This window comes from Solanum stenotomum, chromosome 7 (genome assembly GCF_019186545.1).
Source record: "Solanum stenotomum isolate F172 chromosome 7, ASM1918654v1, whole genome shotgun sequence".
Taxonomy (NCBI): domain Eukaryota; kingdom Viridiplantae; phylum Streptophyta; class Magnoliopsida; order Solanales; family Solanaceae; genus Solanum; species Solanum stenotomum.
The window spans coordinates 46,105,409-46,118,107 of NC_064288.1; the positions used below are offsets into that span (position 1 = coordinate 46,105,409).

The following is a 12,699-nucleotide window of genomic DNA, read 5'->3' on the forward strand; positions in this document are numbered from 1 at the left end:
ATGGAGTAGGGAGTATGCTATTATTGTGATAATGGAAAGCCTCAACAACAATTCTATATGGGAAAAGCATTTGTACTATCTGAAGTGGGAATGTAATGATCCTTTCGGTCATTATGATAAATCAATAACAAAAGAAATTGGGTATGAAACATTTTGGAATAGAGAGTTAAAAATTTTGGGTTAGGCCAATCTTAGACAAAATCTTAGGAAGGTGAGGTCTAGAGGAATATGGGGAAAAAATGGGTAAAATGCCTAAGCTTGAGTTGGTTTTTCTATTATCTAAGAAATTAAGTAGTCCGTAGGGATCTTTTGAAATCGAATTTGAGTGAGTAGAACTCTCGATATCAAACTTGGTGTGAATGAGTTAGTTTAGAACATCAAGATTATATTCAAAGGTGTGTTGCGAAATAGGGACTTTTGGAAGGATTTCCTAGTTTATGTCCCATGCAAGCTGCCACAACGGGTGTCACACCACTATAGCTAGTGAATTAATTTCCTCTATAGCTGGTGATCCCGCTATGGTCATGTTGTTATAGTGGGTTGGGGCTGCTATAGTGGGGTAATTCACAATTTATGATGAAATTTCCCCCAAACTACTCCGTATTTCTGCAAACACATTTTGGGAAGAGAAAGGGTAGCATGGGTGAATTTTATCTATTTTTCACTGTGATCATCGTAAAGGTAAGTTAATTACTCTTTTAGTTTGGTAATTTGATTCTTAGGTCGTAAAATATATGGTAATTGCCTTACGAGAGGGTTTTGGTTGAATAAATAGTAGAGAAACCCTGGTTTGGGGTGATATGATCATGAGAATGGTCTGGGTTAATAGTAAGTTATAATTTTGGAATAATTAGGACATGTTGGTTTAATTATATGTTATATTGTTATCCATAGACCTAGAACAAGCCATGATTCATAACAAAAGGAAGACTCAAGTTCAATAGAGCTTCCAAGGCTTGATTCGGGGTAGGTGATTGTTGTTGTTTTTTCCAAGTTTATGTATGTATGCATGTTACCTCTCTATAGTGAAACTTGTATGACGCATGTTGGGAAAAACATAAGGGTTGAATGTGAAATGATAAATTATTGACAATCTCATGCAACGAATGTGTTTTGTTTACTTGTATTTACAAGTGTTGTTGTATTTCATAATGATTGTAATTGTGTTAGTGTGACTAATTGTTGGCTCAGGTACCTCACTTAGTACATTATATTCCCATGGTTGGCTCGGGTACCACGTCTAGTACGTATAACGATTGGCTCAAGTATCATACGTGGTATGGTGCCATGCCAGTACAAATTACTAATGGTTGGCTCAGGTATTACACATGGTATATGTTTGGCTGTTCTATTGTATGTTAGTTCCTTGAGTGAACCAGCATGTTTGTGATCATGTGGGACACGATTCATGTAATTGTTAAATCGGGATTGGTGGCTGAGAGACTTGGTTTATTGATGACTTAGTTGATGTATATGTTGTCTTGATTGTACTATGATTTAGTTTTGTGTTTAAATTCATACATTTGGAGCTAGCCGACAATCCTACCATTACACGGTGGTTATATACTGATACTACACTTTCTCTTTCTTTGTTGAGTATTGGGCATATTCAGGCAGCTACTTTGCGACCTCAACTGTGATTCTAATGCTAACCGAGTCCAAAGGTGAGCTATTTTTCCCAAGCTTTCATGGATTCCTCTTTATCTCTTAGTTTTTCCGTTCAAACTCAGACTCTTTAGATTTACTTTTTTGTTTTGGGGTTGTATTCTCTTACTCTAGACTATGCATAGTTTGGTACACAACTTTCAATTTCTAATGGGTTTTTCTACGGTTGTTTTAAGACTTTGATTTTATTTCTAATGAAGATGTTTTTGGTATTAAAAATATTTATTTCTATTGTTTAATGGACTACATGTTAGTAATTAGTTGGTTCTCCTACTGGGGATAAGTTTCGATGTCATTCACATTGGGTCAGGATCGTGACAAAGTTGGTATCATATCCCTAGGTTTGTTGATCTCGTTGTTCCAAAATAGGTGTAGTAGAGTTTTGCAAAATGATACGAAGGCATTTGTACATTTCTTCAATAGACTACATGAATTAGGAAATTTCTCTTCTCTCTTCTTTATTTCGTGTTATAACTTGATTCCAATTAGTATCTCGTGATCTAAATTGGTATCCAACCTTATTCATTCTTCTGAAGATGGTTTATACAAGAGGTAATAGTTTTAAGGTACCAGTTCCAGTGGTGGACGAGGAAATGAAAAGGTGAGGCAGAGGAAGGGGCAGGGGAAGGGGCAGAGAGAGGGAAACACCCGCTAGGGGTGGAGCTCGGGAAGTGGCTGGGCCAAGGCAGGTGACCCCACCCTACCCTAGAATCATGTTGAGAAAAAGGTAGTGGTGGAGATTGAAAAGGATGTTGGGTCAGAGGTGGAATCACAAGTTGAGGGTACAAGTATTTCCAAGAGGAGGAGGTCTATTTTGAAAAATGGAATTTTCAAATCTCTGAAATTCGCATAGTCCTCTATGGAAGGAGGTATCCACTATAGTGGGCATATTATGACAGCTATAGCAGGGTAAGTTTTGCTATAGCGGGGAAAAACAGGATTGTATGTCAAAACAGCTCCAAAACCTCATATTTTCTACACTTTTGTTCTTGGACTTGGAAGGGGGGATTTAGAGGTGTTTGCACTCAATTCCCAAGGAATTCATCGGTAAGGTAAGAATGTTACTCCCAAGCCTTGTACATTGATTTTTAAGCTTTAGAATCGAATATATTACTCTTAGGGGAGGGTTTTGACATGATTTCAAGGTGGAAAAAGTCCTAAGTTGAGGAGTATGATCATGAATTGGCCTAGGGTTAAGATTTTGTTATAATTCGGGTATTAATAGACCATTGTTGATTGATTATTGAATTTATTTATTGGTTTAGACAAGGAACAATCCAATGCACTTTGAAAAGGGAAACCTCGAGTTCTTCAGAATTTCTAAAAGGCTTGATTCGGGATAGGTGATAGTTGTATGTTTCCTGGATTATGTATCTATACATGTCTACTGCTTTATAGTATAATTTTTACAATGCATGTTAGTGAAAACATAAGGAAGCATATGCACTGACAACATGTTGATAATCTTATTTAATGAACTGATTATGTGATTTGTGGTTTCAAGTGTTGTTGTTCATGATGTTTGTGATTGTGCATGATTTTATGTATTTGATTGTTGGCTTGGGTACCACGCCTGGTACAAAATATTCCTATGGTTGGCTCAGATACCACGCCTGGTATATACTAACGGTAGCTCGATCGGTACCACGCTTGGTATGGGGATATTCATATATGGTCTAGTCAGGTACCACACTAGTAGGATGGATCGGGTACCATGACGGTACACTAATAGATTGAGTTTGATTTCCATGAGAGGATTAAGTATATGGTTTTGGTTCCATGAGAGGACCAGTAATTTGCATTTGTGATCACTTGGGACATACATCCATATATTCGTTGTTTTATGATGGGTGACTGGGAGTCTATATGAATTGATAATTGTTATGTCTTTTTTTGTATTACTATACTGTGGTAAATTGCTTACAATCATATTTTGAACTGGTCGTGTGATCCTACCATTACATTATGGTTTTTGTACTGATATTGCACATGTTCTTTCTTTGTTGAGTACATAACATCTTCCGGTGGCTGAGCCAAGACCTCGGTTAAGGGACGTCTGACTTCGAACTCAAGGGTGAGTTATTCTTCCAGACTACCGTGGATTCCTATACTTTTCTTGTCCATCTTTTCTAGATTAAGACACTGTTAGACTATTCTTTAAGCTTTGGGGTTGCATCCCTTTATTTTAGACATTAGAGTTTTGGAACCACAACTTTTAGTTCTTAGGGGTTTATTTGCGCGCAATTGTTTTAACTATCGAGTTGAGTTTATAGGGACTCAACTCTTTAGTTGTCTAAATTGTCTTGACTATTGATTGAGTTAATGGTAACTCAATTCTAGTTGTTTCTAAATTGTATTTCTATTTATCATGATGAACTTGTTTTATAAAAATGGTGTTAGGTTAAGATTTGTGTTGGTAGTTGGTTCTCCCACTAGAGGGTAAGTGTGGGTTCCACTCACGATGGTCTAGGTCATGACACAGTATTCATGAGCTATTCAATATCACCATTATTATCAATATTATCAAACTATCAACATAAACTCGATCAGGAGATTTACTTAGCACCAAGCTGATTTTAGGGATGAAGGCTCACAATCAACGTCTATTGAAATCTTTAGTAGCAATCCCTAATTCCCAGAACTACATATCACTGTAGGTCCATGTAGCACTTGTTAGTACATATTATCAGCTTAGTGGTACCACGTAAGATCATATCAACCCTTTATACCATGGCAAGGTATATTGAGCCCTTTTCGATGGGGATTATACATCGAACTTCATATTTAGCTCACATGATTATATCTTACTTAATAATATTTCCCACGTTTCAAGTTCATATCTTGTAGTCACATTGTATTCAATTTATTTTAGTTTAAGATTGATCAAGTTAATATCTTATAGTCACATTGTATTCAATTTATTTTAGTTCAATATTGATCAGTTGCATGTTTCTTACTTGGTCATTGCATTAGTTTATATATATACATATATCAGTTTTATATTCACTTCAGTATCTAATATATATTGATCATGTTCAACATATCAGTTTATAGTGCATATCTCACATATTCAGTACATACAAAGTATCGATCGCATACTTCCTCTACCTATATTTTTCATGTAATGCAAATCTAAGTCCTTACTATGAGGATCCTAGTTAATCGAATCTCAGCTTCCAGCCAGCAGGTGATGAGTTCTCTTATTTTGAGGACTCAAGTCAGTACATTGTTCCAGTATTTTATTTGTGTTCACAAGTATTGATTAAGGGAAGCAAGGGGGTCATGTCCCGACTACCTAATAGTCAATATTAGTAGAGACTTCATAGTTAGTAAGTTAGGAGTCGTTTGGTTGGGAACAATTTATCCCTGGAATAATTATCTCGGGATTAGGTATATTGGGATAACTTATCTCATCATGTATTAGGAAAAACTTATCTCATCACTATGGTATATATGGTGGGATAAGTTATCTAAGACATGGCAAGCAAACAAGACACAAAAACTTTATCATGGACTATTTTTTTTATTCCAAATTTATTTATTTTTATCCCTCACACCAAACGACCCCTTAGAGTTGTTGTATTCACTCTACTTAGTTCCAGTCTCTTTTCAGATTAAAGTTGTTGTATACAGAAATTTGTTTAGTAATGTATTGAACTAGCTTATTCCATATAATTAATTATATATGCTTCCACTTAGAGGACGTTTAGATTGACTTAAAAGTTGGTCAAACCTACTTTGAAGTCAGTTTTTGACTTGTGGAAGTATTTGGCAAATATATATAAAATAACTTAAAATAAGTTAAAGAGTGTTTGACAAAGTTAAAAAATCTTTAAAATAACTTTAAAATGACTTTAAAAGAATTAAAAACCAAAAGTAGGTCTCTCCCTACTTTTTATTTTTTGACTTAAAAATTATTGAAGTTTGACTTTTTATTTTTTGACTTAAAAACTACTTTTTTTTTAAGCAATTCAAATGGGCATTTAGTCATTTTAGCTCTTATTCATGTTTATATGTAGTTGCTCATGACTTATGTCAATATCAAAGGTTAGATTGGGGTTATTTGTAACTCTAAACATTGTGTTATGACTAGGAGGTAGTCTAGGGTCATGACACATGCACCCGTTCGGTAGTTTTGAGAAATATGGTCCCTCTCCTCTAAAAGACCTTTTATGTAGCCTTAATATGTGATTTATGATATCAGAGATGAGTGATACAGTTTTCGAGACAATCAAATAAGTATTGGAAAACAAATTTAAATTTTAAAATTTTAAATTTGATCAAAATCTACGCATTGGGTAAATGAGCTTGAAATTAATTTTCAACAATTTCATTAGGTATAAAGAAGATAATAGATGACGAATTGGACTGCTCACCAAAATCAACTTACTGCACCATGTAGATCCTACTACAAGTGGAGTTGCGAGAAGTATCTTCTCTCATTTTGAGATGGCGTTTCAGTTTCTACCAGGTGAGCCAATCACAATTTAGTCTGTGTGACTTTTTTTTTAGTTGGTCCTAAATAGAATACTCCCTCCCTCCGTTCTATTTTATGTGAGGTAGTTTGACTCGACGCGGAGTTTAAGAAAGAATGGAAGACTTTTAAAACTCGTGGTCCAAAATGAATGATAAAAATTTGTGTGACGGTAAATTATTTCATTAAGGGTAAAATAGACATTTTATAGTTGAATTGTTACTTAATATAGAAATGTGTCATTTTTTTTTTTGACTGACTAAAAAAGAAAATAAGTCACATAAATTGGGACAGAAGGAGTATCATCTAATTATAAGTGGAAATAATTTAAGTTTAAAATTCTCTTTTACTTTTAATGAAATGATTTACATGCAATTGTACAAATATCTAAGAATTATTTAAGACCACAAATTTTCAAAAATCATCCTTTTTTTTCCTTAGACATTATAGTAAGTCAAACAATATTACATAAAATAAACGAAAAAAATATTATTTTACAAAATGAACACTTTTGAGTTCCTAGAAACCAGCACCAATAGCAACACCTAAACCGGCAGCGGCACCTATAACAGCAGCATCGTTGACTGCATTGATAGCATCAAGCATTACTATTAATGAGACGATGAAGGCTTGATCAATATTTGGATACATTGTCACCATAAAATTGTCTTTTCCAATCAATAAACTTTTAGCAGTAATTTTCTTATGCATCTGCAATAAGTCATTCACAACAATATACAATATAGTGTGAGTATAATATAATATGTTTATTAATTCACCATTTTTAATCAAGAATGAAAATTGTGTGATAAGTTAAAAGAATTACTATGTCTGATTCTATTTACAAATCGTATCGGTGAAATTTTGAGTACGAGAGTCAAAATATTTCTTTTTTCGTGTGAGTTTTAATATCAATTTTATAGAAACTTAATTTCATGTCTTTGAAATTCAAAATTCATGTGTTGATGAATTATTAACACTCGCCTCAGGGGTCATTTGGTAGAGTGTATTAGAAAATATAATGCATACAATATTAACTTTGTCTATTATTAGTACCTTATTTGGTTTACTTTTAGATAATGTATAAATAATACTTGTATTAGTTATACAGTACTCTATTATGTATTGAGGTGTATATTACTAGCTAATACCATGAAATTTTATATATTAGTAATACAAAAGGTTTCAACACATGCATTAAATTGATTAATGATATAACTATCTCTCAAATCCCTCTCAAAACATTTTCCATTTCTCAAAGCTAATGAGTACTGTAGAAGATATTTTTGTAAACAAGTATTTTTTTTATAGAACTTATGCACGACTTGTTATTTTTAATATATTAAATCAAACAGAATATAAGAAATAATGTCAACATTAGTATTCCACACATTACTAATACACATTATTCAACATTATTCTCAAAATAATATTAGTTTTACTCACTTAATTTTAAAAAATAAATATGATGAAAAAATTTCATTTTACTATATCAAAAATGAAATTATGTGTCTTATTTTTCTTTTTGGCTTCAAAATAGTGTTTTTTTTTTTTATATTTAGTAAGTTTTTTAATTTCGGCATTCTATATGATAAACTTAAGACTACAAGACTTAGAGGACTACACACGTCTTTATTTTAACACCATAATATTCAAAAACTCCCCTTATTTCTTAAATTCAATGTCAAATCAAACTAAGATAAGAGAGAGTAACAAATAAAAAGTAAAATCAACGATAGCTAACCTGAGCAACTATGGTAGAAGAATCTCCAGCATATATTACACATGATCTATCACTCCAATTTCCCTTAATCAGATAATCACAATTCTTCTCCTTAGAATTGTTATTTGCTAAGAAAACAGCCAATTTGGTCTTCCATTGAAATATGGATGTTGTCTTTATAGTAAATAAAAAGTCTTTATCATATGTGCTTTCTCCTTTAAATGCATTCCATCTCGAATGCTCAGTCAACATCTATGCAAAAATTAATTGACAACACTTGTGAAGTTATTATAAGTAATGAAAAAATCTTTTTAGCCAGAAAATTTGGCCAGAATTTGGCTAGAATGATATTTTATTTATGTTATTTTACCTTTTTAAACATTTTTACCCTTTTAATTTTAATACCTTTTAACTAGAAAATGGAAAGAACATTAGTTTATTTTAAAATAAAAAAAATATTATAGTTTTTTTAATTTCTGGCCAGATTTTCTTGTCATTTAGCACTTAAAATATTATGATAAGTATTACTCTCTTTGTCCCTAATTATTTATCCATTTTTGAATTGATACACCTATTAAGAAAACAATTATTAAGGGCATAATAGGTAAAAATAAAAGTAATTGTCCTTTCTTGATTTGTCAAAATGGACAAGTAATTAAAAACAACTAAAAAAGGAAAAGTGGACAAGTAAATAGGGACAGATGGAGTAGATAATGACTAATTTGGTATTACAAATTGAAATTTATTTATAATGCAAGATATCTAGTTCTTAAACCTTTAGATGTTTAAGTTATACAGACGGATAAGGCAAAAAAGAATTCACACCATTAGTATAATTAGGGGTCGTTTGGTGTGAGGGATAATACCATATAGTCCCGGGATTAAATTATAGTACCGCTTATTTTGTTGTTTGGTTGGCAAGTTTGGGATAACTTATCCCGGGATTAATAATTAGTACCGGGATAAGTTATCCCTCTATTTGGGTGGTATAGTAATCCCGGGATAACTTATCCCGGGATAAAATAGGTAAATGACAAAAATGTCTCTTTCAACCATTTTGTTATATCACTTTTTACATTAATGAAGGGCATTTTTGTAAACAAATAAATTGTTCTTAAAATTTATTATTTTGAATACAACAAACCAAACACTCAATAAAAAATAATCCCAACACAACTTATTCTATCATAACTAATCCCAACATAATTTATCCCAACATAACTTATCCCAACATAACTCATATTAAACAATTTATACTTGGTTATTAATTACTTTAAATTTCAGGTTATCATACAAGTTTGACATGAAGAGTATTTATCATGTTAGTGCGTGGCACGTACAAGGCTATGATTAGATATATAACTTATTACGATCGATATATATAGAATGAAAAAAATTTAAAAATAATTTTAGATATATCTTCCTTAAGGTTTGACTTGTAGTTTTAACTAACATAAGCTGTGGAGCTGGAATTGCTCCATCCTTAATTAGAGGTCTCGGATTTGAGCTAAATATGAAGAAAATTTTGTTGAGAGTGTCATCCCCAAATGGATTCAACAGTGAGCGATCTGAATTTAATTGAAACTCTATTACAAATTCCAGACATTGGTGGGCAAAAAAACTTATAACATGAACTTTCCCTCCCTTATTATGATTTCTTTATAACATTTTTTTTTGTAACTTATCTATTATTAATTTTAAAAATTACAATATAGAGAGATGTCTCAAATTAACCTTCTAAAAAAACAATTACTATGTACCTTTTGTTTGAGAGTGATCAAGGGATTGTCTGCAGCATCAAGAATAACTCTCTTATCATGCCATCCAAAAGATGTGCCTTTAACTTTGAAAACAAAGTTTCCATTCATATCTGAAACAATAAATTCTCCATATCTAAGTGTTTTCACCTTCCTAGATATAACAACATCAATCTGGTTCGGCGTGCAATATTGAGATCCGATTACAGCAATTGGATAATTAGCCATAGTTGCATAACTTGATTCCGCCATGAACAATGAGCAGTAACTTTTACTTGTTCGTTATGCAAAAAATTAGAGAAATTGCCGTGACAATACTCTTTTTTTCCTTATGATATATTTTGGGTAGGGTATATTTTTGTTTGCAGTTTAAATGTTTGTTTATATAGATATAGCAAATTTATTTGGCACAAGTGTTATGCTAGTAATAACCGTACTGGGAATATAAGAAAAGTCATGAACGGTTTGAATTAGTCTACTAAGAAATGATATATTAATAATCAAATGACATCGTATTTATGAATTTTCTTTGTTGTACCTTTTTTTTTTTTTGGTTTTCAGACGAATTGGTCTGATTTTAGAGACGTGTATATGTGATTTATTATTAGTCAAGTATTATTCTAACCTACAAAGGAAAAAAAAAAAGGTATTATTCTAATCTGTCCTTTTAGTTAAAATTTCAACTTTGATTTTTCACCAAAAGGATATCCAGAATTGTTGCTTGGTCTTAGTGGTCTCTTTTTCTTTGATCTTTGTAGGAAATACGTGATAATTGTGGTGGATTAAAAAGTCATGATTTGGTTGAGTCAGATAATCCAGGATTCGTAATTGGTTATTAGTCGCACGTAATTGACATTTTCTTTCCGGAAGTAATAGACAAAAATCAATAGGGACAAAAGAGAGTTACTCGTATGGTAATCATACCTTACTTTTAATTCTAAGGTTGTGAGTAGAGATGTATAGTCAAGAGCGGAGCCAGCATACATTCTGGGGGTTCGGATGACCCCCTTCGACGGAAAATATTACTATTTATACATGATTAAATTTTTATTTTATGTATATATAGTAGATGTCGAACCCCCTTCGGTTATTGCGTGTGTTTACTTCTTTAGATTTTGAACCCCTTGTTAAAAATCCTAGCTCCGCCACTATGTTTAGTGACCGGGTTGATTCAATTTTTTCAAATACCAAATCAAATCACTTGTGTTGAATTTTTAAATCTATAAACCAAATCAAACAAATAAAAAAATTTCATTCTTTTAAAAAAAATAAAAAAATTTATACCACTAGACAGAGCATCTAGCGGCCTTTCATTAATAATAAAATAAAATCAAATACATTACACATGATCTATCATACCATCTTCCCTTAATCAAATAATCACAATCCTTCCCCTTGGATTGTTATTTGCTAAGAAAACAGCCAATTTGGTCTTCCATTGAAACATGGATGTTGTCTTTATAGTAATAAAAATAAAAGGTTTTGTCATCATTTGTTTTCTCCTCTAAATACGTTCCATCTCGAATGCTCACTCATTATCAATACAAAAATTAATTGACAGCAAGAAGTTTAGTTGTAACGTGAAATTATTTATACGGTCATCACTTATAAGGTAATTAATTACAAGTAAATTATTATGATAAATATTAAATAATAACTAATAAGCTAAAATTTAGTGTAGTAATAAAAGAAAATAACCTTTTTTTAATGTGGGTACCTTACTATAAAACCACTCACTATTTTTCTTCACTAAATAATTTCTATCGTTATTTATGAACTACTTGCAACTCTCTTTACATTCTTACTTTTTTGGCATGTGTTCAAGTAAGAAGCTTATGGTCCCTTTTCATAGGAAAAGTCAAAAGAGACAATACAAAATCAAAATTAGTAGTAACTTTTTTTTGTATCAATCATAGAGATCTTGGATGATCATCATCCTCTTCGGCCTTTCACTTTAACTCTCTTGAGAAGAGGAGATGCAACATTTGCTGAAAAGGAGGTGATGTTACATGGTTGTAACGACTCGCATGGTCGTTTTGTTCGCTTTAATCCATTTCTCTAGTTTGATCCTTTTTGTAACTTCACTATAACTTGCAAAAATAGTTGGCAAAAATATATCCAAGGTGATAGTATAAGGATTGAGCGAGATTTTCAGTTTTAAAAGTTTAAAATTTAAGAGGGTTGACCAAAGTTAACATTCTAGGACAACAATCTCTAATTTAATTTTGTCAGTTTTGTTTAATTAGTACGAAAGGTTATTTTTGACTTGACTTGATTGGATGATTTGTATGGGTCCCGAAGCATTCAGGGGTGTTTTGGACCTTTGGATGACATTCTAATTTTCATAAAGCTTAAAGTTGACCACGACTAACTTTCTATATAGACGACCTCAAATTAGTGAATTGATGATTTCAACGGGCCTGAAACATGCTTTATGATCAATTTGCACTATTGATTTGCGTCCAGAGGGTATCAAATGAGTTTTAGATGTTAGTATGGAGTTTGGTGTTTTGACGTATTTAAACTTTGGAAAAGGGTCAAAATTGCCTCTGAACTATGTGAAATAGACCACTTATACCCTCCATTACATTTTGGGATCAAAAATACCCCCGCAGTTATTCCAGGAGACCACAAATACCCTCAAGAGTTAACACCCCAATTTTTTAGTGACGTGGCAAGCCACATGGGACTAATCCCTCCACCTAAGCATTGCCAACTAAGATTCACTACAAAAGAACTTGACTTTTAGTGGCAACAAAGTCGCCACAAAATCCCAAAATATTGTCACTAAAGGTTATGAGTGATTTTTAGTGGCGACTAAGGCTCCAACAACCATTCGCTAGTAAAACCTAATTTTTCAACAAAAAAATATGATAATTAATTTTCGATTGCAACCTAATTTTCTAAAATAAATAACTTGCAATATCCATATTAAAAACATTCAATATTATTACGAAAAATAATCAAAATTACTTCTCGATTCAAATCTCCTACTATATATATATATATATATATATATATATATAATGCATCATTGTACATTTTATACATTTACATATGACATAAAAATAAAACATATA

General features: G+C 32.0%; 1 protein-coding gene across 1 annotated transcript; it reads right to left on the reverse strand.

Annotated features, from left to right (window-relative positions):
• Positions 1-6,658: 6,658 nt before the first annotated feature.
• On the reverse strand, positions 6,659-9,945 carry LOC125869951 (protein LURP-one-related 10-like). The gene is made up of 3 exons (XM_049550341.1): positions 9,623-9,945; positions 7,884-8,114; positions 6,659-6,850 (listed from the first exon to the last, which is right to left on the reverse strand). Exons 1-3 carry the CDS (start codon positions 9,869-9,871, stop codon positions 6,659-6,661), a joined length of 672 nt encoding a protein of 223 aa, XP_049406298.1. The 5' UTR covers positions 9,872-9,945.
• Between the last annotated feature and the right edge of the window lie 2,754 nt (positions 9,946-12,699).

Bases quoted from the DNA above. Each gene is read 5' to 3' on its own strand.
- LOC125869951 (XM_049550341.1), bottom strand. From the start codon at position 9,871: ATGGCGGAATCAAGTTATGCAACTATGGCTAATTATCCAATTGCTGTA. The intron at 8,115-9,622 runs GTACATAGTAAT...ATTTTTGCATAG, and splicing joins TGATCACTCTCAAACAAAAG to ATGTTGACTGAGCATTCGAG. The intron at 6,851-7,883 runs GTTAGCTATCGT...GACTTATTGCAG, and splicing joins CTTCTACCATAGTTGCTCAG to ATGCATAAGAAAATTACTGC.